Raw genomic sequence first — 22,392 nt, 5'->3', positions numbered from 1 at the left:
CTATATGGGATGCAATCTGATTTTTTTAATCAACTTTATTGAAGTATGTTTTACATATAATAAAATATATCCATATTACATACACAAGGAGTTGTGACAAATGCATATACCTCTGTACACCACCACAACTAAAATTAAAATTCCTATCACCTCCAAAAATTCCATTTCCCATGTGCGCTGTTAACTCCCCTCCATCAGGGGCCCCAGGCTTTCAATCATTATAGATGAGTCTGCACTGCCTAGAATTTCATGTAATTGGAATTACACCATGTATGTATTCTTTATATTTGGCTTCTCTCGGCATAATATTTCTGAGGTTCATCTATAACAAGAGTCTGCGAACTACAGTCTATAGGCCAAATATGGCCAACTGACTATTTATATAAAAGTCCAAGAGCTTAAAAAAAAAATCTGAGAGCTAAGAATGGCTTTCTATTTCCAAATGGTTGGGTCAGGGGACCAGAAGAATATTTCATGATGTGAAAATTGTATGGAATTCGAAATTTAGTGTCCATCAATAAAGTTTTATTTTTTTAAAGCTTGTGTTTATTTTTTTAAACATTTGATTTATTAATGAGAAACACACACACAGAGAGAGAGAGAGAGAGAGAGAGAGACAGGGACACAGGCAGAGGGAGAAGCAGGCTCCACACAGGGAGCCCAATGTGGGACAGGATCCCAGGTCTCCAGGATCACACCCTGGGCTGAAGGTGGCGCTAAACCGCTGAGCCACCCGGGCTACCCCATCAATAAAGTTTTATTGGGAGATAGCATTGACTCCTTTGCTTACATATTGTCTGTAACTACTTTCATGCTATACAGTGTTGTGCCAGAGACTGAATGGTCCCCAAAGCCTGAAATATGTACCGCTTTCCACCTGGACCTTTACAGAAAATACTGACTTTTATGGCACTCCACGTGTCTGTAGTTCCTTTTTATGGCTGTGTAGTATGGATAGGCAACAAATATTTTTCTTTTTGCTATTGAGGGACATGTGGATTGTTTCCTAATTATCCTTACTCCATATAATGCCATGATGTTTCCTAGTCCAATTCAGTTTTTCCAAATTGCGAGTCAGGACACAGTAAATTGATTTCACAACTTCTGGATTAGTTGACTGTCAGTATGAAAACAATACTGCTTTCTAGATGTTAAAGTAAAGAGTGGAGAATACAAGGTAGAGGGAGAGAATACTGTTAGAGCTGAAGGCTGAGAAAATCCAGTAAATTAAATAAATGTTGGACAGAGGAAGAAGGGTGGAGAAGAGGCAGGCAGAGGAGAGCACAAGAGGAAGAAGGGTGGAGAAGAGGCAGGCAGAGGAGAGCACAATGGAGAGTTTCATCTTGGGAAGCCAAGGAAGTCTCGGTTTTGAGAAGGAGGTGATTTGGGGCACCTGAGTGGCTCAGTGGCTGAGCCTCTGCCTTTGGCTCAGGTTTGATCCCAGGGTCCTGGGATCGAATCCCGCATCATGCTCCCCACAGGGGAGCATTTTAAAAATCTTAAAAAAAAAAGAAAGAAAAGAAAAGAAAAGTAGGTGATTAACTGGATCTAATGCAGCTAAGACATATTGTGTAAAATGGATTGGGACGATGTTACTGAGGGTTAGGTGGAATGAAGCAGCTGAAGCCAGATTGAGATGAGTTGGTGGTACACATGTGATGAAACTTGAGACCATAAATGTAACTGGAGGAGGATGTGGATGTGCTTACGAGGGAGTTTTTTGTTTGCTTGTTTTTTGATGTAAAAACCACAAGAATGTTTAAAGAACACTAAAAGACAAGTATAACCTGAATTTTCAGATCAGTAAACTAAAACAGCACAAAGTTAAGCAACTGGCCCAAGTAGCTTTTCAGTGTAAAGAGCTCAGGTTTTTTTGGATCTAGAATCTGAGCTCACACTGTGCTAGTCTATGAACCAGGAAAAAGCTGGCCTATGTGTAATCCAATACTTATACTTTTGATTTAGAAGTCTACAGTCAAAAAAAAATAGCTTTATAGCCTTTTGAAGGCTTTTTGGGAGGAAAACATGATTATTCATTATCTTAGATTTGTGAATAATAAGAAACTCGCCTACATCAGATGGGTCTCTGCTCCATACAATCTGCTTATAGAGGAAAATCACAAAGCTTCAAAAAATCAACATTAGGATCTTTTAAAACTAGATGGAAACCCCACATTGATGAACAGTTTACAAGGTTTTTGTCCTGTATTTGTTGTGAGACACACAAAGACTGAAGAACTATTCAAGAGCATGCTATTCCAGGGACACCTGGGTGGCTCAGTGGTTGAGCGCCTGCCTTTGGCTCAGGTCCTGATCCTGGGGTCCTGGGATCAAGTCCCACATTGGGCTACTCGTGGGGAACCTGTTTCTCCTTCTGCTCATGTCTCTGCCCCCCTCTCTCTCTGTGTGTCTCTCATGAATAAATAAAATTAAAAAAAATTTTTTTTAAAAGAGAGCATGCTATTCTAGGCCTTCTATTAAGGACTTTACTGGGAAAATTGTCAAAATGTGAATAGAGTCCATTGATTAGGAAGTAATATCATTAAGTTATTTAGAGATGAAAGGACATCATCTGCAACCAACTAGGAAATGATTCAGAGGGAAAAATACGTGTTTATTCATATTTATGTATTCATTTAGAGAGAACATTATAGCAAATGTGGTGACATGTTAACATTTGGGAGATTTGAGTAAAGGGTTTAAGAGAATTCTTTGTACTCTCCTTGCAACTTTCCTACAAGTCTGAAATTATGTCAAAACAAAATGAAAAATGAAAGGGTGATGAGAAATCGTATCTTGGCAAACTTCCTTGGATACCAAAATATAGGTGACATAAGAAAATTCACAGGTTTTCTCATTTAGGTCAGAATTAATGTAAAGAATGTTAATGCCTGATAACACAAAAAAAGAAAACAGGTACCGCATGCCTCCTGATGAGGAGAACCACAGCCATCTCTGAACAGGTCCCCCAGAACTTCAAACCTGAACCTGATTAAGCTTTAGATTCAATTACCAATTTGCAGGAAATACAGAGACCAGAAGAAAATCCAGACTAAGGAAAATTCTAGAACAGTGGCCTGATGTCTTCAACAAATCAAATATAAAAGGAAAAAAAAAAGATTTGGAAAACCTACAGATTAAAAGAGACTATACATACATATACATATGCATATATATGTATATGGAGAGACTATGTATAAAGAAATTGGGTATATATTGCTGTAAAGGTCAGAAAGTGGTTATTTTTTTCTTGGGGTCAGGGAAGCTGGGATTGTTTCAGGCAGGGGCTCCTAGAGGATTTATGGGATGTCTGAGAAGCTTTCTCTCATAGAGGGGACTGTGCTTACTGATGTTAGTCAAGAACAATTCATTTCTTTTAAGCTGTTTCCTATATTTTAACAATAAAACTTGGGTTTTAAAATATTTATTAATTTATTTAAGTTCAGCTTGCCAGGATATATTCTAATACCCAGTGCTCATCTCATCCTGTGCCCTCCTTAACGCCGGTCACCTAGTTACCCTATCCCCTTTCCCACCCCCCCCTTCTAACTCTGCTTATGAATTCTGCCAAACTAACCAAGCAAGGTCTCAGCGTTGCCACCTCAAGTCGTCTTTAGGAACTGCAGACTTCTTTCCAAAATTGCCCGGTAAAGGTAAGGTTTTAAAAATTATTGAAACCTATTTTTTACAGGCAATTTACTTAACTTTTTTTTAATTCATAAGAGGAATGCATACAAAAGGCAAAAATTCAGATAGTATAGAAGAATATAAAATGGGATATTGCCAATTTCTTTTTCCTTATCTCAAAACCCCTACTCCCATTCCATAGAAGCTTTCACCTTTTACTTTGTAAAAAATATCTTTGTATCTGTTTCTTAATTTAGAAAGAATCTATTGTTCCCTTACTCTAAAAGTGGGAAATTCATTGCCGTCTGGCTGGCTCGCCTATCCTCTCCACCTTCTGATTTTTGTTAATTTTATTTCTTCTAGAGATAAAAGTGAATACCCTTTATACCCTTAAAGATCACATTGCAAACTTTGAATCTTGATTTAGACCTTTTAGCGAGTATTTACTCATACTCTGAAATGAAGTTGAAGACATTAGTAATTCCATTTTTATTCCTACTCACCTTGCCTCTTCCCTCCCACTTTTTTGTAATTTATTAATTTTATATTGCCGTGGTGAATAGTAAATACATTGTCCATAGGTGTCGCTTGGTTGATTCAAAAAGTTAGAGGTTAAAAGCAACATCTACAATATGGTTATTTAAATGTCAATCAGGGTGCAACAAAAATCCTGTGAATGGACTCAAAGGGAAAAATAACCACATTTTTTTTTTACATTTTTTTGCTTATGAATCAGGAAAAGATCTGTATCAGACCTTTTTTTTTTTTTTTTTTTTTTTTTTGCCTATGAATCAGGAAAAGGTCTGTATCAGCATGTATAAGCCAAATGTTCTCACAATGAGTGATTTCATGCTTTGGCTTCCTACAGTATTTTTTTTCTCATATGTCTGTACTAGCTCAAAGAACACTGCATAATAATTTATCAGCGTACATATCTGTCCAACCACAAGGCAAATAGTTTTAACTTATTTTGCTGTGTGGTGTCACAGACAGACTTTATAAAAGGAAAGCTTTGGATATTTTTCCCCCAGACAAATGCACTCAAATACAAAATTTGGTGTATAGTTTCAGGAGTTTCACAGGCCTTCCTCTGGGTCCCAAAGTAAAAACCTCTGCTCTAAACAGAGTTTCTTTAAAGGCAGAGATAGTGTCTTATTTTTGTATTCCCAGCACCTAACTGTTCAAGATGGCAGCTAACAAACCTATTTGGGTAAATATTAGTATGTGTTGCTGAAGCCAGCATTATTTGGGTAAATACTAAATGAATTATGCCCACTTTTTCACATGGGAATAATTTTCATGTTTTAAAGTTTACTTTTAGGATAGAACAGGTTAGTTTCATCTCTCTAGTTTCCATGCCATATAATCTACTTTATAATGTAATGGGCAGATACTTGGAGGTGGCTTTAGAAATTATGAATTTTTTAAAATTTATTTATTCATGAGAGACACAGAGAAGCAGAGACATAGGCAGAGGGAGAAGCAGACTCCCTGCAAAGGACCTGATGCAGGACTTGATCCCAGGACCCTGGGGGGGATCACAACCTGAGCTGAATGCAGATGCTCAACCACTGAGCCACCCAGGTATCCCCGAAATGATGAATTTTTAATGATTCATGGTGAGATGCTCAGGGGTGAAACATATTGATGTCTACAACTTTTAAGTCTATCAGAACAGAAGATATACTGATGGATAGATAGATGCTTACGTAAGAAAGCAAATATGGGGAAATGCTCATTGTAGAATCTAAAAAGTGGACATGTGGTTGTTCACTGTACGGTTGTTTTTCCCAAATGTCTGAACATTTTCATAATAACTTGGAAATAGTGATGTGTTTTGCTCAAGCAGAGGTACATTCAACGTGAGACCTTGGAAGACATCATAAATCTATCTTTCCTTCTGTTGGCAGAACTCAGAATCTGAATAGTTAGTTCCCTTGGTTCGCTCTGAGCCAGCCGCACTCAAGGCTTCCTTTGGTAGAAAACAATTTTATTAACGTAGCTGGGCAGTTTACCAAATACGAGTTAGCGCGAAACATATTAATTACTATACTGAAACCCCAGCTGTTTACACAAATTTCAGAAGAGATGTGCACAACAGAGGAGGGGAAAGGGGATGGTTTTGCGGCTGTAATGTCATCAGTCTTTGGGGGAAGTGGTGTTTTGTTAAGATTTTATTTGCTTGTTCATGAGAGACACAGAGAGAGGCAGAGGGGGAAGCAGGCTCCCTGCAGGGGACCTGATGCGGGACTCGATCCCGGGACCCCGGGGTCACGCCCTGAGCTGAAGGCAGACGCTCAGCCACTGTGAGCCCCCTAGGCGCCCCTCTGGTGAAGTGTTTTACTGACTGCAAACGTGGTAGGCTCGTCTGTTGCAGCTTTCCTCATTAGCGCAATATATTAAGCAAATGCATGGCCTCTCCCATTCGTCAGACACACATCACGATCATACCGCAGAGGTGGAGGCGGTCACGGAGGCAGTGTGGGTAGTGGACAGGTGCCGCAGTCAGGGTGCCTGGGTCTGGACGCCCCCCTAGACGAGCACCGGGAAATGGATAACGATCTCTCCATCACAGGGCTGTTGCACTCTAAAGGGGAACAGGAGCAACTATCATCATCATCAATCATCATCATCACCTGACAAGCCCTAAGTACGGCTTAACATAATGGAAGAAGCTGCACCAGTTGTCTCAACGCCTCTTCCGCCTGGAATTCTGCGGTAAAAGATCGGAGACAACTACCCCGCCTTGCACAAGCACCTCTTTCGGTGCGCGCATCCCTGGGGAACCTCATCCCTGAACCGTACCCCCCCCCCTCCGCAAACCCCTCGGCACCTTGCAAAGTGCAGATCCTGCGCATGCGCTGCGGTGCTCGCCGGCCCCGCCCCTCTGTGGCGCATGGCCTGTTCCATTCCCGAGGGAGGTTGACAGTGGGGAGCCCTTGGAAGCCTGGGCCTGAAGCACAGGTGCGCTCACTGGCATTTTCCAGCCTCTCAGTACGGGAGTGCTCACTTGTGGTTATTATGTGTCTGCCCCGACGCTTGCGCCGGGTTTCTGAAAATTTGGGGCGGCCCCACCGTGCGTCCCCCCCCTCCACCTGGAAACGTTAGGACTGGCCGGAGTGACGGCCGCGTACGGAAGCCCGGAGGGCCCCCCCAGAGAGGCCCCGCCCCCCGCCTCCCCGCGACCCGCAGATTTCCCACCGCGCGGCGACGCCAGGCGGCTCCTCCTCGTCTCCGCCCCGCCGGCCGCGGCCGCGGGGGGACGTCAGCGCTGCCAGCGTGGAAACCGCGGCTGGCCGCGGGAGGCGGAAGTAACGCTCGGGCCGCGGGGGCCTCCACTGGGCTCTGCCGCCGCCTCAGCCATGGACGCGTCCCTGGAGAAGGTCCGTACTCGGGCTGGGGGGTCGCGCTGGGGCCCGGGAGCCCCCCCCCGCCTCCCCCCTGCACCCGCCTCGGGGGCGACTGTTTCCCGGTCGCGAGCTGCCATTGTGACCGGGGAGGGGGGCGCTCACCGGCCGTGCCGGGGGCGGCCTGGCGGCGGAGGCCCGGGCACGTCACGGTCCCCGTGGGCGGGGGGAAGCGCGGCCGCTTCTGCCCCGGGGCCGACCTTGGGGCCTGCGCGAGCAGCCCCAACAGCTCGCGGCCCCGGGAGAGCCTGCACAGGAGCCCCGGTTGTCTCGGAGCCAGCTGCAAGCTTGTAGGTTTTCAGTGGTCTCCCAATTTGCAGGGGCGGGGGGGGGATGGTGGAGACTGAACTTCAGCGTGACCAGGAATCCTCACCCGGGGCCCCAGATCTTCGCCCCTAGGGTCGGAACCCGTGGGGGCGGGACGGTTTTGCAGATTCTCTCGCCCCCCTGGTCCCCTCCCCTCCCCTCCCCCACGTGATTCTGACGCCGCGGTTTGGGAACAGCTGGGAGCCCCCCCCCACCCGCTTCCGCGGGGTCACGGAGGGGTGCGTCTTCTGTAGATGGGGAATTGCGTTTGGCGGGGTTTTGCTGCTACTCCAGCAGCTCGTGGCGCACCCCACCCCCCACCCCCCACCCCCGGCCCGGCCCTCTCCGAAATCCACAGATAGCCACGATTTCCTGTGGTTCGCCGTGGGGAAGCAGCAGCGTGATGTCTGTACCTGGCTGACCGCTTTGGGCAAAGCGGAGGCGGATCCTCCTAGTCGTCCTGGATGCTTAGGGCCCGTAGATGAGAGAGAACCAGGGCTTGCATCCCTTTACGGAGACCTGTCTTCGGAACCTGGCGTTCGGCCTTCCCTTCAGGCCCTTCTCCCTCTTCAAGTTTGGGGAGTCTGCTTGTGCAGACCCGGGGGTTTCTTTTAATGCATGTAGAATTCCGGAGCAATGCTAGCTTTTTTGTTTGTTTGTTTGTTTGTTTAAGATTTTATTTATTTACTCATGAGAGACCGCGCGGAGAGAGAGAAGCAGAGGCACAGGCAGAGGGAGAAGCAGGCTCCGCGCAGGGAGCCCGACGTGGGATCAGATCCGATCCCGGATCTCCAGGGTCACGCCCCGGGCTGAAGGCGGCGCTAAACCGCTGAGCCACCCGGGCTGCCCAGGGCTAGCGTTTTAAGGTGGCTATATGTTGGTTTTGAACGGGCAGAAATGACATAGTTTGTCTTTCTTTTCTTTTCTTTCCTTTTCTTTTCTTTTCTTTTCTTTTCTTTTCTTTTCTTTTCTTTTCTTTCTTTTCTTCTTTTTTTTCTTTTTCTTTTTCTTTTTCCAGTGTGGCAGCTGCTGTAGATTCACTCCCTTGTCCCTGGCAAGTTGAAGGGAGTAATTGTAGCAGTTCAGCCAGATGTGTTCAGGTGCCTCCAGTCAGTGGTATAGCCTACGCCTCAGGTTTCTCATAAACTGGGCGGAAGGCAGTCAAGAAAAAGAAAAATAAGATGATGTTTTTAGTGTTGCATGTTCTGCCGGCTAGGAATAAAGTCTTTCCAGGCGTGTGATTAAGTACAATGTCTACCCTGCGGTACTTGGAGTTACAGGTTAGGTCAGTGATTCTCGGCCATGTGCAGTTTTATTACCCAGGGGACATTTGGCAGCTTGTCTGGAGACCTTTCTGATGGTCACACTAGAGGGGTAGGGAGTGCTGCTGGCACAGAGTGGGGTAGAGAGGCCAAGGATGCTGCTAAACCTCCCACCTTGCACAGGACAGCCTCGGTACCAGAGAATTATCTGCTTAAAATGTTAGTCATGGCTGAGCTGAGCATTCCTGGTCTGGATCATATGTGTGATGTCAGTAGTTGGAACATAAAATGATGCTAAGATTGCCTCTCCAGTGTTGTTTCCTGTCCCAATTTCATAGGACAGAATGGGCTTTGTGTCTTTTCATTTAGGAACCTAAAGAACTGGTGTGATCTTTCCTCCACAAATACTTTTTTATAGGCAAATCTGAAAAACAGAATGGGTTTGAATCTCACTTTAAATATTACTTTTCTGGGATCCCTGGGTGGCGCAGCGGTTTGGCGCCTGCCTTTGGCCCAGGGCGCGATCCTGGAGACCCGGGATCCAGTCCCACGTCGAGCTCCCGGTGCATGAAGCCTGCTTCTCCCTCTGCCTGTGTCTCTGCCTCTCTCTCTCTCTCTCTCTCTCTCTCTATCATAAATAAATAAAAATTAAAAAATAAATAAATAAATAAATATTACTTTTCTGGCATTTAACTAGTCGATGACACTGGTTTCTCCCTGTAAATGTTAATCGATGAAAGATTGTAAACTCTAAAAAAATTTTTTTAATTTTAAAAATAAAAAAATTTAAAAATAAATAAATAAATAAATAAAGATTGTAAACTCTCCAAATGAAGATCTGAAGAAGTACTGAAACTCCAGAGAACTTAAGGCTGGAGCATTCGCAAAGATGGCAGTGATCTTTGAGGAATTCAGAATGTGGGCTGAAAGTTTCTGCCTTAGGCCAATGTGGAAATTCTGAATGTAAGTTTTTGAAAGCTAAGACTGTGTCTTATTTTTGTATTCCCTGTAGCAATAGAGGGCCTCACATGTAATGAACAATTTCTGTTGGTGCTAAGTGGGCAGAAAAGAAAAAGAATTGCTATAATATGAATGTTAGGGGTTTCATGTTCTGAAAGACCGTTTGAATCAAAGTGAAAACATTGAATTGTGTCCATATTCCTGTTTCTTTGAGGCTATTCTGGGCTAAATTCTACATCGCAAATATAAATTCAAGAGCTATTTGAGCAGTTCTGAACGCATTCAAACTGATTCTTGCATAATTTATACTGGCTACAGAAACCACAATGTTATTTGATTCCCATCCTCTAATTTCAAGTAATTGCACTTTCTAAAATGTAGTAGTCCATCATCATTTAGTAGAATCAGTCAGTACATTTCCTTTGGTCCAAATATAATTTTGTAGTCTTGCTTTTTCTTTAATCTATATAGAAAAGAGACCTGCAATGACAGAACCCTTTTCTTGTCTTGCTTGCTTTTCTTTCACAGTAGTATCCGTTGTATCTGAAATTAGTGAAGTCTCAAGAAACAAGACAGGTCAGTTGAAGGGGCAGGGCATTCAAACCAGAAGAGTAGGTGTAGGAGCCTCAGCGCCCCAGTACTGTGTGTCCACCTCCTAAGGAACAAGGCCCTGTCACATAGTCTCACAGTGTTTACTTATGTTAATAGTCAAGTTTTAAAAAAATGCTGCAGGAAGTAATTACTCTGATGCTTTATATCTTAATAAGTGAACACACCTACATACACTTTTTAAATAAAATCCTACTACTTTAAACTTGTGCAACAGCCCAGACCTTTTCCTGTTGTTTGGAAAAGCTCATTCTTCCTGGGTGTTATGTTTGGATAAAGTGTATTGCAGTTTGTTTGCATTGACTTTAACTCTAACCTTGAATCAACTTAAATGCAGCCCTACTGGCATTCTGGGTTGGATAATTCTCTGTTGTGAGAGGGTGTGCTGTGCATTGTAGAATGTTTAGTGGCATCCCTGTCCTCTACCAGGAGCATTTCTCACGGTGGAAGAACCAGAGTCTCCAAATGAAGCAATTGTTGTTCCTGGGGTTGGGGAGATTGCCTCTAGTTGAGAACCACTGATTTAGAGAATCTGGAGCTGTGCTGTTGGGTATGGTTTGGCTACTTAAATTTATGTTAATTAAAATTAAGTAAAATCTAAAACACAGTTCCTCGGTCGGCACATTTCAAGTGCTCAACAGACAGTGCAGCTTGTGGCTGCACTACCAGAGAGCATAGATGTAGGACATTTCCATGATCACAGACTTCTGTTGGGCAGCACTGTAGAGTGGGGCTCATTTATTTGTTGTATCTAATTCTTATCTCTAAAAGAGGCAACTTTGACCCTGTTTCTGATCGAAATAATTGCATACCAATCTATTATTTTTTCTTGTACTCATTCTGAGCAAAGTTTTCCCCCCGCCTTTGGACCTGATATTGGAAAATTCTTTCGTCTCACTGTAAGTTTATAAGGAGCAATAGGAGCATGACCGGAACATCCTGATTATTACTGATACAGACTACCAGAATTTCTATTCCTGGTTTTTATTTGAAAAGTTCACAAAAGGAACCCCTATTGGCCATGTTTGAAATAACGATTTTCTGTGGTCTGACCTTTTAGACCTTGTAGAAAAGATGACGGGAAATGATAGGCTGTAATTTTAGCATTCACTTAAAGCTGATCCCTGTATCATCATAATGTAAGTGTTTTGCATACAGGTGCATGGTGGCTGAAGTGGTAAATGATTATCAAATGCTGGGTGTCCGGGAAAACATGGTACAAAGTTCCTGATCCTTAAAATTTATGACCTTCATGATTTTTTACTTATTCGAGATTGCAGAGGCAGTCAGTGACAGAGCTGTCTATAGTCCCCAGTGTGTTCCCCCATACCTAAGATTGAGTTATGATTATAGGTAGAAATTGCCTGAGTTTAATGTTAGCTGTTTTCACCTAAAGCAGTAGCCTGCTTTGATTTAGAATTTTTTTTAAAAAAATTTTTATTTATTCATAGAGACACAGAGAGAGGCAGAGACACAGGCAGAGGGAGAAGCAGGCTCCACGCGGTGAACCCGACGTGGGACTCGATCCCCGGTCTCCAGGATCACGCCCTGAGCTGAAGGCGGCGCTAAACTGCTGAGCTACCCGGGCTGCCCCTGATTTAGAATTTTTATTGAAGGCTGGCTTTGTTCAGAGGCCATTCCTGAGAGAAACATGAGGTGAATAAGACCTGATCCTTGCAGGAGGTTATGTTCTGATAGGGGCATACATGTTTAGACAAATCCTTGTATATAGCAAGGAGGAGTAAAAAATATTAAAGAAAAAATGGGGACTGCATGGAGTTGAGTGCCCAGGAAAGATTTTTTGTGGGAGAGATTTTTTTTGGGGGGTGGGGAGGGAGATTCTTTAGGTAGAATATTCAGTTCAGAACCATGGCTTTTCTAGAGTTTGTTAAAGATGTAATTGAAATGTAAATGTTTACTTTATAATGATTGTGCCCCATATCATATTGCTGGTAGAATGTAAATTAAGGGAAAGGAAACCAGTTTCATATTTTGAAGTTAAATCAGTTATAAAAAATTATTAAAAATATGCTTCCAAACACTTTGAAAATGTCCCAAACTTAGCTTACATCTATTTTTCCAAGCAATATTCAAAATGAAAATATTATTTTTAATATTTTTTGCTTTATTAATGCAAAAAATATTATTTTTAATAATTTTTGCTTTATTAAATGCCCAGTATTTAGTTGCCTTAAAACTGGATGGTCCTTGGGAACGCCTGGGTGGCTCAGCGGTTGGGCGTGTGCCTTCAGCTCAGGGCATGATCTCAGGATCTAGGATGGAGTCCCATATCGGGCTCTCTTCAGGGAGTCTGCTTCTCCCTCTGCCTATGTCTGTCTGTCTGTCTGTCTCTCTCTGTGTTTCTCATGAATGGATAAATAAATCTTTAAAAAAAAAAAAAAAGCTGGATGGTCCTTGAGATCTAGCCTGGGACCCTGTCCACTTTTTATTTCTGTGGAAAATGCATTCTGAGTTTCAAATGACTGAGGGAAGAGTACACTTTTCTAATAGAACCTTCTTCCTATGTGCAGAAAAGCAGAAACAGCAAAATAAAGCCCTCATTTTAAAGTGCAGCTCTGGGGGATGCCTGGGAGGCTCAGTTGAGTTGAGTGTCTGACTCTCACTTTCAGCTCAGTTTTCGATCCCAGGGTTGTGAATTTTAGCCTCATGTTGGACTCCATGCTCAGTGTGGAGCCTACTTAAAAAATAAAACGCGAACTCCGTGACATTGAACATTTAGCTACAGTGATCTTAGGATCCTAGTGAGACTGAATTACTTATTAGACTAGACATTGTATTAGGTGGAATCCTATGAAGTTGTGGGTTTTGTGTTTTAAAAACAGTTGAATGTAAGCAGTTTCACTTTCAGCCTTTAAAAAAAAATATTTTATATATTTATTCACTAGAGACATAAGCAGAGGGAGAAACAGGCTCCCTCTGGGGAGTCTGATGGGGGGCTCTATCCCAGGACCCCAGGATCACAACCTGAGCCCAGGGCAGATGCTTAACCACTGAGCCACCAAAGGGTCCCCACACAGTTCAGCCTTAAAGGTCTGAAGATGCATAGATCCACATGAAGGCTTCACAATCGATGGGTTCCTTTCCTCAGAAAGATTAAATCTAGCAGCGTTAATCCTACAAAGTTCCAATTCAGTGTGGGACAGAGTGATATTGGTGAGGATAATGGATATCTTTCTCTTTCTGATTCCATCCCCAAGTCCTAGGAAACACTGGAATGAAAGACTTCTATTTTCCAGTGACTATAGCATGCTTTTCTGTAGGCAATTTTTTTGTGTTCCAAGATAAATGTGTGATTCCAGATGAACTAGTAGACGTCTTAGAAATAGTTTGCTTGATATGTGGTACTTTTCCATCTGTGTGGTTGTTGGGAAGCACTTATTCATGATATATTTAAGCCTGAGTGAATTGATCTCCAGAGGAGTGGTCTCTAGCAATACATTTGTTGAAACTTAGACTTGGATCCCTAGCATTCCCAACAGATATCTTAAGGCGAGTGATTTGAATGTTGTTGTTTTTTTTTTTAACCCTCCGCATGTTTCTGTGACAGGTTTGATCTGATGTTACTAACTGCTGCCTATTTATCTCTACCAGATTATTCTCTACCATCTATTTTTGCCCCTTTTCCCCATATATTCTTTTTTGCTTCTCTTCTTGATGAATTGGTATGATTAAATACTAATACCCTATGCAATATTTGAATATCCCTCTTCAACTAGGAATATTAAGCTACTTAATGAGCCAGTGATGACAGTAGTCTTCTTGTTGTCACAGACACACAGAGTCCATGAGAGTTAAAAAAGATTTTCCAAGAGTATCCAGTTCTTAGAAGACACAGACAATAGTACCTAGTTTTTAATGGAAAACTTTTCTGTTGAAATCAGGCAAAAGTATTTATAAATGTAGAAATTGAGATTCCAAAAAGGCAAGCCAGGTTTGCCGCTATATCAATGTCCCAGAGAATCCCTGTCAAAAATTTCCTCTTGTCCTTGACCTGAAAGAAACAGCTGTGCTGCTGTGTTCGTGCTTCTCAGAGATGGGTAGTATTTGGGGTACTTGTTGAACTAGTGCTGGATAGCAGGCACGATTTATGTTTTTGCTGTGGAGGAAAATAAGTGATTTTGAGAGAGTTGATGATAATTGCATGGTTATCACTCTCCAGGATTCACCTCGTTTAGAAAGACAGGGAAGGCCACAATAGTAGGTATGTTAGAATCACAGGATTTTGGAGTTTTTTTCTGATTGCTTTGATCAATTGAAGAAAGGTGGTAATTTTTTTTCTTAATATATCTAATGTGTACGTGGTAAACTAGCATTTGATGACACCACGGTCTTCTGTCCAATATGAGCAGCTGGTATTCTCACATGCTTTAGTTTTTCTTTGTTAATAGTCCTAAAATTCCCCAATTGTGAACATTCCTCCTCTGAAAAAGTTTATCAAAAATACAGTATCGTTCAAAAAACACAAACAAAAACAAAAAACAAAAAAAAGAACAAAAACAAACAAAAAAGAAAATACAGTATCATTTACTTCTGTTGATGAATGTTGTGATTTATATGTCTTAAAATTACATTTTAGGGGCACCTGGGTGGCCTGGTCAGTTTAGTGTGTAACTCTTGGTTTCGGCTCACGTCATGATCTCAAGGTTGTGAGATTGAGCCCCACAGTGGGCTCCATGCTCAGCACGGAGTCTGCTTGAGATTCGTTCTCCTCTCTCCTGCGCCTCCCTCTTGTGCTTGTGCTTTCTCTCTCTCTTTAAATAAATAAATAAATCTTTAAAAAATAAATAAAATTAGATTTTTAGACTTCTTCTTCCCTCTCTACAGGGAGCTGCTTCTCTTTAAAGGGTTAGCTCTATATTTCCCAAGCAGCAGTTATTCATAAATCATCTTTGAATCTTGCCATGTTTGCCATTTGCACTATTATTTGCTTAATATTTCTTGTAAATTGACTTTAAATTAATTCGCTCGCCTTTTTAAAATTGAGGGACAGGGATCCCTGGGTGGCTCAGTGGTTTAGTGCCTGCCTTCCGCCCAGCACATGATCCTGGGGTCCAGGGATCGAGTCCCACATTGGGCTCCCTGCATGGAGTCTGCTTCTCCTTCTGCCTCTCTCTCTCTCTCTCTCTCATGAATAAATAAAATCTTTAAAAAAATAAAATTGAGGGACAATTTATGCACAATAAAAATACCCACTCTAATGATACAGTTTGAATTTGGGCAGTTATATACAAACATATGACCACCAGCATGATCAAGATGTGGAATATTTGCATCTCCTTACAAAGTTCCCTTGAGCCTCTTTCCAGATATGTTTTCTCTTCCTTTCTCTCCCCTCCCCTTTTTAATTTAGATTTTGCTAAACAGTGGTATCCATGAATTCAGGGTTTGAGATGTCCCCTAATTCATGTGAAAGTAAATATATGATTTTTGTTTTCATATTTGGTTCAACTGAAAAAAATATATACAAGAGCTCAAGCATGCTTGAGAGCTGAGAACATTTTAAAAATGACTGTAGAGCAATAGTTCCCAAATTTTATGCCTTAAGATGGTTGTTTTTCTACTACAGCTTACCATTTTTGAAAGGTTGTTATAAACAACTTCTTAGTAAATGAACTTTATTAACAAATGAGTGTTTATTTGGTTGTTAATAACTGCCAACATCTGTACTACAAGTTACATCCTGTATATGGGATGTCAGATCAATTTAGCAGGTCACTACCAGCAGTTTTTAAAAAAATTAAATAGAACAAAATAATAAATAGGTTGTATTCCAAATAAGGGTAGGAATAATACTGGTGTTACTTTATACTGAGTTGATACAATTCTAGCCAAGAGCAAAAATAAGTGTTTTTTTTTTTTTTTTTCACTAATCCATGCAGCCCTATTCCAGATAAATTTAGAACTTCCTACCAGCTTTTAGAAAACTTTTGAGAATTACTCCCTGACTACTTCTACTGTTTTTACCTCGGATTTGACTCTTGAGTTTTCTCCTCTAACATTTAAATTGTGAGAACTTTATTTTTTTTTTTAAATTGTGAGAACTTTAATTGGTATTTTAACATAAGTGTAATATTTCTTCTTTTGATAGTGGCAGGATATTTTAATATTCTGCACTGACTGAAAGTGATGAAAATCAACTAGTGTAAACATGGCTCTTAAAAAATATTTATAAAATGCTCTGTGTGTGTGTGTGTGTCTTTCATGAATAAATAAATAAAATCTTTTAAAAAGGGGGGGGGGCAGTCCAGGTGGCTCAGCAGTTTAGTGTCGCCTTCAGCCCAGGGTGTGATCCTGGAGACCCAGGATCGAGTCCCACGTTGGGCTCCCAGCATGAAGCCTGCTTCTCCCTCTGCCTGTGTCTCTGACTCACTCTCTCTGTGTGTCTCTCTCATGAATAAATAAATCTTTAAAAAAATTTATAAAATGACAAATAGTGGGGCTTGTTTTACAAAATTAGCTATTTCAGTTCTGTGACAATTACCACACAAATGGTTTTTCTTAGCTTTGAAATTGCATTAAGCCATACCATGCATCTTTGTTAAATATAATTGAAGCAAAAATACTGAATCCATTTCATTACACAGCAGAATCAACCACAACTGAAATGTAATTTATAAATTTGCAGTCTGATAACTAACAGTGTAATAGCTGTCTCTGAATCCTCAGTAATGAGCATAAAGTGGTGTTGTGATTAGGTATACACACTCTATAAATGCTTTGTTGCGCTGTTTTGGTTTGTTTTTTTTTTTTTTTTTTTTTTTTTTTTTTTGACAGTATGATTGCTGCAACCTTTTTAAGGCTTAGCGACCAAGGGTGAGCAGAGCCCATAGGTGTCCAGCTCAGAAGTCTGAGTTGGGCACCTGCTCTCTTTCCTAGAAAAGCACCTGAAAACCCCCACATTCACATACTTCGCAACCTGGACTGGCTCGCTTAAGGTCAGTAGGAAAGACATAACTAAAGACTGCTGGCCTCAAAAGGGATGGTTGGAATCTGTTGATCATTTTGTTAACAGAAGGACCTTTTTTCCAGAATTTGTTCCTGGTAGGCTCCAGATTTTGAGTCAGGTCACTTTACTCAAGATTTCAAAATGTATTTCAAAATGTATTCAGATGTGTTCATTGGTAGGAAAAGAAGTCTTAGAAGTCTTCAGATGCACTACTTGCAAATTATATGTTGCCTCTGATTTTACCTTTTAACTCAGACAGCCAGGACCATAGACATTTGCATGGGCTCTACTAGGTGGAATGAGGGCGTGAGCTCTGGAGTGAACATTTTAGTTGAGGCCAGGATAACTGCACATCCTGGTTGGCCCAGAACTGTCTCAGTTTATAACTGTTGTCGTGACCTAATTGTTAATGGTGCTTCCTTTCACTCTTGCAAATGCCCTGGGTTAAATGGTATGTTTTTGGTCATCTAGTTGACACTGTGAAATTTTACCAATAGGGAGAGCATTCTGATATACTTTTTATCTGGGTGAAAACATTAAGCAAGGATCATCTTTAAAGTGAGGCCTGGGGCACCTGGGTGTTTCAGTCAACTCTTGATCTCAGCTCAGGTCTTGATCTCTGGGTTGTAAGTTCAAGTTCCACCTTGGGCTCCCTGCTGGACGTGAAGCCTACTTTATTTTTTTTTTAAATCTTTTTTTTTCATTTTTATTTATTTATGATAGTCACAGAGAGAGAGAGAGAGGCAGAGACATAGGCAGAGGGAGAAGCAGGCTCCACGCACCGGGACCCCGACGTGGGATTCGATCCCGGGTCTCCAGGATCGCGCCCTGGGCCAAAGGCAGGCGCCAAACCGCTGCGCCACCCAGGGATCCCTGAAGCCTACTTTAAAAGGGGGGGCAGGGGGAGGCCTTAGCTCTAATTATGACTTTTGAGTAAAGGACTTTTTCAAAGTGTGAATTGCTTTATTTACTTATTTGATAAAATTGAAAAGCAATATTGCCTAGTGGTTAAGAGCACTGGTTCTAGGGTAGTACAGGCTTTGTTTTAAATTCTGACCCTACATTTGCACCCTGATGTTTTTGGCAGCAATGTCCACAATAGCTAAACTATGGAAAGAGCCCAAATGTCCCTTGACAGATGAATGGATAAACAAGATGTGGTGCGCGCGCGCGCACACACACACACAGTGGAATACTACTCAACCATCAAAAATGAAATCTTACCATTTGCAATGATGTAGATGAAATTAGAGGGTATTCTAAACGGTAAATCAGAAAAAGGCAATTATATGATCTCACTCATGCGGAATTTAAGAAACAAAACAGGATCATGGGGAATGGAGAGAAAAATAAAACAAGACAAAATCAGAGAGGGAGACAAACCATAAGACACTCTTAATCACAGGAAACAAAGTGAGAATTGATGGAATCAGGGAGGGAGGTGAGGGATGGGGTAACTGGGTGATGGGCATTAAGGAGGGAACGGGATATGACGAGCACTGAGTGTTATATGCAACTGATGAATCACTGAACTCTACCTCTGAGTCTAATACACTGTATGTTAATTAATTGAATTTAAATAAAAAAATAAATTCTGGCCCTAAAGCATACTAACTGCCTTTGGGTTAGTCAGGAAGTAATACATATAAAAGTATTAGCGTAATGGCTGGTATATAGTAAGCAGTCCGGTAACTGTTAGTAATTATTAGGGATCACAAATCTCATTGAGCCCTTTTCCTGTGCTCGACCCTATATTGGTGCTAAGGAATTTAAAAAAAGAAAAAAAAAGGACATTCCCTAGGAACCTAACACAGGTACTATTTTTTCCCCTCAAAATCCTGAGACAATCTCTATCTAAATACTGAATAATAGATGTCTTTATACAAGCTTAACCTTTTACTCATTTAGGTTTGTATCTGGCTGTTACCCTGCTGTTGTTTATTAACATTTACCACACAACTGCCTTGTCTGGCACTGTAACGGTTATGGAGGATATGAAATGTGAATAAGATAATCACGGCTGCCCTCACTTGAAGCCTCTGGAGGCATGGTTTTTAGTTTTAGGGAACTGATTAACAAATTATACATTTTTCTTAGAGCGTTCCTTGACAGAGTGTAGTAGTATCCTGCAGCTGGATAACATTTTGTATTTTGGATTTATCCATTTAACACAACCCCTTGAGGATCTGTTGCATTGCCAGTCCCATTATATTCACATTTAATTTACTGGAAGTTAACTATAAATGTTATTTTCCCTAGCCACCCACTTTGTGCCACCTGCTCCACCCTCAACTTCACTTCCTAAAAGAGAGGAGGAGCCAGAACAATTTAAATATAAGCCGTTCTTCTCAATGAGCATGTGCTCTGTAGAGAGACTCAAATGGGGGAATTCAAAGCTGCATTTTCCTCCTGCCTTTCGCAATGTGAGCATCTCACCATCACATATGAATTCTGGTGTTTAAAAATTAGTATTGTTCATAAGAAGTGAGTTCTAAACTAAGTCAACTGTTTTTGTCTACTCTTAGCTGAAAAAGTGTGTTGAGTCCTATAGGAAACGTCAGCTGTGTTGCACTTAGAGTCACTATGTTGATGCCCATTATGCTGTGCTTTCCTAAGGGGTTTCAGAGGTAACATGACAGCTCAAGCAAGAATCAAGCTGACTTGAGACTCCTAGTCCTACAAAAGCAGTCAAAATTAGTAGGAGTCTGAATTACTGCCTTCAAGAAGCTTATAATCTAATTGGAGAGAATATTGGAAAGATCATCTCTAAAACCACTTGCAGTAAAGGATGTAAAGAATCGTAAGGATAAAGGGCAATTGCATATTAGAATGACCCCAGTTTCATGTATTCTGTTCCATTGTCCCCATAAATACAATCCTTTTTGTCAGGCAACAGGTCCAGATTCTTTGGGTTAGCAAGAATGATAATGGTATCTTTCTTTAAAATAAATTCGTTTTTAATTTTTTTTGAAGAATTTATTTATTTATTCATGAGAGACAGAGAGGCAGAGACATAGGCAGAGGGAGAAGCAGGCTCCATGGAGGGAGCCCTATGTGGGACTCAATCCTGGGACTCCAGGATCACACCCTGGGCCAAAGGCAGATGCTCAACCACTGAGCCACCCAGGTGTCCCGATATTGATATCTTTAAAGAGAATAGAACAGAGTGAAGTAGTTTTATCCACCAAAGTTTCTTGAAAGTATTGAATTGTGATTTAATAGCTAGAGAGAGAAACAGCAGAAGGATATCTCAGGGCAAGTGTTAAAAGCATGAAATGTGGAAGTGTGGTTGATCAAGCAGAAGTGTTTATCTTTTCATTTGGCCAGATGATTGGGAACACCCTGGAGGGTCACAGGGATGAGGATAATGAGGAACATGACCAGTAGACTGAGGAGTTCAGACACATTCTTTGTCCATTATCTGTTACTCATTCTGCTCATACTCATTAGCTGAGAACACAGAGACCATTCGAGATTACTTACTAACCCATCTCATGATTACATTTAAATTTTGAATTTTATTGGAAACACCAGTTTTAAAATGATTTTTCTGTCTTGTGTAAATCGTATTGGATGTGGCTACATGGTTATTTTGTAATCCCTTTTGGGAGTCAGTGTGATGTAATAGAAAAGTCAGAAACCGGAGTCAGGAAGCCAGAGAGTTCTGGCACTGCTATGTGACCTGTTAGCTCTGTGACGTTAGGCCAGTCACTTTACCTCTCTGAATCTTAGTTTCTTCAGTTCTCAAATGGTAGGCCGGAGGTTTACGTCCTATACTTACTCTTCTTCCGTTCAATGATTGCTTCTACAAGTGAAAGTTAAAACTCTTACTACTGTTACAGAACAGATCTGCTCTCCTTCATGAGGGGCAGAGAGCTAAAAGCCCCAATTGCCTACCTAACCGTACTTTCCCAAAGTTCTTCCCAGGAGTCTTAAGACTCAGAAGAACACAAGTGGAAAATCCCTGGATTAGTCCCTAAGGTCCCTTCCAGAATTAACATTTTTCCATATAAAATTGATAAACTGAGTAGCATTTCTTAAAAAAAATTGAGGAGAGGCGTAACTGGGTGGCTCTGTCAGTTCAGCAAGCATCCGACTCTTGATTTTGGCTCAGCTCACAATCTCAGGGTTGTGAGATCAAGCCCTGCATTGGGCATGGAGCCTACTTAAGATTCTCTCCCTTCTCCTTCTCTTAAAAAAACAATTTTGAAGAGATACTGCAATACCAACTGTAATATAACCTATTGTACACTTACTCCATATAATTATGATGAGGTGTAATAAGCAGTCTGAAGGAAAAAGAGCATTAAATACACTTGAAGTACACTTGAAGAGTTAGAAGGGAACATAAGAAAGCCTTTAGAACTATTTATAACCCAACTCGTAAAGAAGTTCAGGATGACCAGATTGTCTGCCTTAAGATTGCTAACGAGGTTAATAAAGAAAGGGAAAAGAGTTTGTGTGTTGAATTTTGTAAGATTTTTAAGCATTTCTTTTTTTGAATGGGAGATAGAAGTATACTTGGTACCAAAATCCGAAAAGAACAAAAAGATGTGAGCTGAAACAGATTTGATCTGATGCCCATCCTTCCAGTTCCCTTCTCTCGTGTCAGTCACTGTGACCAGCTGTGTAAGCTTCCAGAGTGTATGGAATCACTTCCAGGTTTGTTTGTTTGTTTTTAAGATTTATTTATTCATGAGAGACACCAAGAGAGGCAGAGACATAGGCAGAGGGAGAAGCAGGCTCCCTGCAGGAAGCCCAATGCGGTAATCGTTCCCAGGACCCGGGATCATGACCAGAGCCAAAGGCAGATGCTCAACCACTGAGCTACCCAGGCGCCCCTTACTTCCAGATTTATGAGGGTATTAGTTTTCTGGGGCGACTGTGACAAATTAGCACAAACTGAAAATATGGAAGTGATTTTCCCACACTTCTGGAGGCTAGAAGTTTGAAATCTGTATCACTGAGCTGCAGTCGAGGTGTTGGCCAGGCTAAACTCCCTGCAGAGGTTCCAGGGGAGAGGAGAGTCTTTCCTTTCTTATGCCAATTTATATTGCCTGTCCACACACATTCCTGAGTTCATGGCCCCATCACTGATTTTTGAGGCCAGCACCACCTTCAGACCTCTTTTCGCTCTGTCCTCATGTAGCCTTCTGTGTGTCTATGTGTGCGTGCGTGCACATGCAAGAGTAGTCTCCTGCTTCTCTCTTACCTGGATACACGTGGCTATGTTTAGAGCTCACCTGCACAATTC

The 22,392-nt window shown here is 41.6% G+C and overlaps 1 protein-coding gene and 1 long non-coding RNA gene across 5 annotated transcripts in view; one reads left to right on the top strand and one right to left on the bottom strand.

The window, feature by feature from the left end:
- Nucleotides 1-5,596: 5,596 nt before the first annotated feature.
- Nucleotides 5,597-7,494, bottom strand: LOC144319033 (uncharacterized). Its single transcript, XR_013384955.1, has 2 exons — nt 6,829-7,494; nt 5,597-6,212 (listed from the first exon to the last, which is right to left on the bottom strand). It is a non-coding gene; the product is annotated as an uncharacterized LOC144319033 (long non-coding RNA).
- PDXDC1 (pyridoxal dependent decarboxylase domain containing 1) overlaps nt 6,824-22,392 on the top strand; it is a 52,253-nt gene continuing 36,684 nt past the window's right edge. The window contains exons 1-2 of one of the 4 annotated variants that reach the window (XM_077906708.1): nt 6,824-7,010; nt 17,069-17,127. Coding sequence is in view for 1 of the 4 variants with exons in the window: in XM_077906706.1 (XP_077762832.1) it covers nt 6,990-7,010 (21 nt within the window). In the remaining 3 variants the exon portion in view is untranslated. Of the gene's footprint in view, nt 7,011-7,185; nt 7,325-11,622; nt 11,828-17,068; nt 17,128-22,392 lie in introns of those variants that run through there. The other 3 variants (XM_077906707.1, XM_077906706.1, XM_077906710.1) reach the window with 3 other exon arrangements.

This window comes from Canis aureus, chromosome 8 (genome assembly GCF_053574225.1).
Source record: "Canis aureus isolate CA01 chromosome 8, VMU_Caureus_v.1.0, whole genome shotgun sequence".
In the NCBI taxonomy this organism is placed as follows: Eukaryota; Metazoa; Chordata; class Mammalia; order Carnivora; family Canidae; genus Canis; species Canis aureus.
Note: the sequence above shows the minus strand (reverse complement) of the source record. Positions and strands in the feature narration are given on the sequence as shown.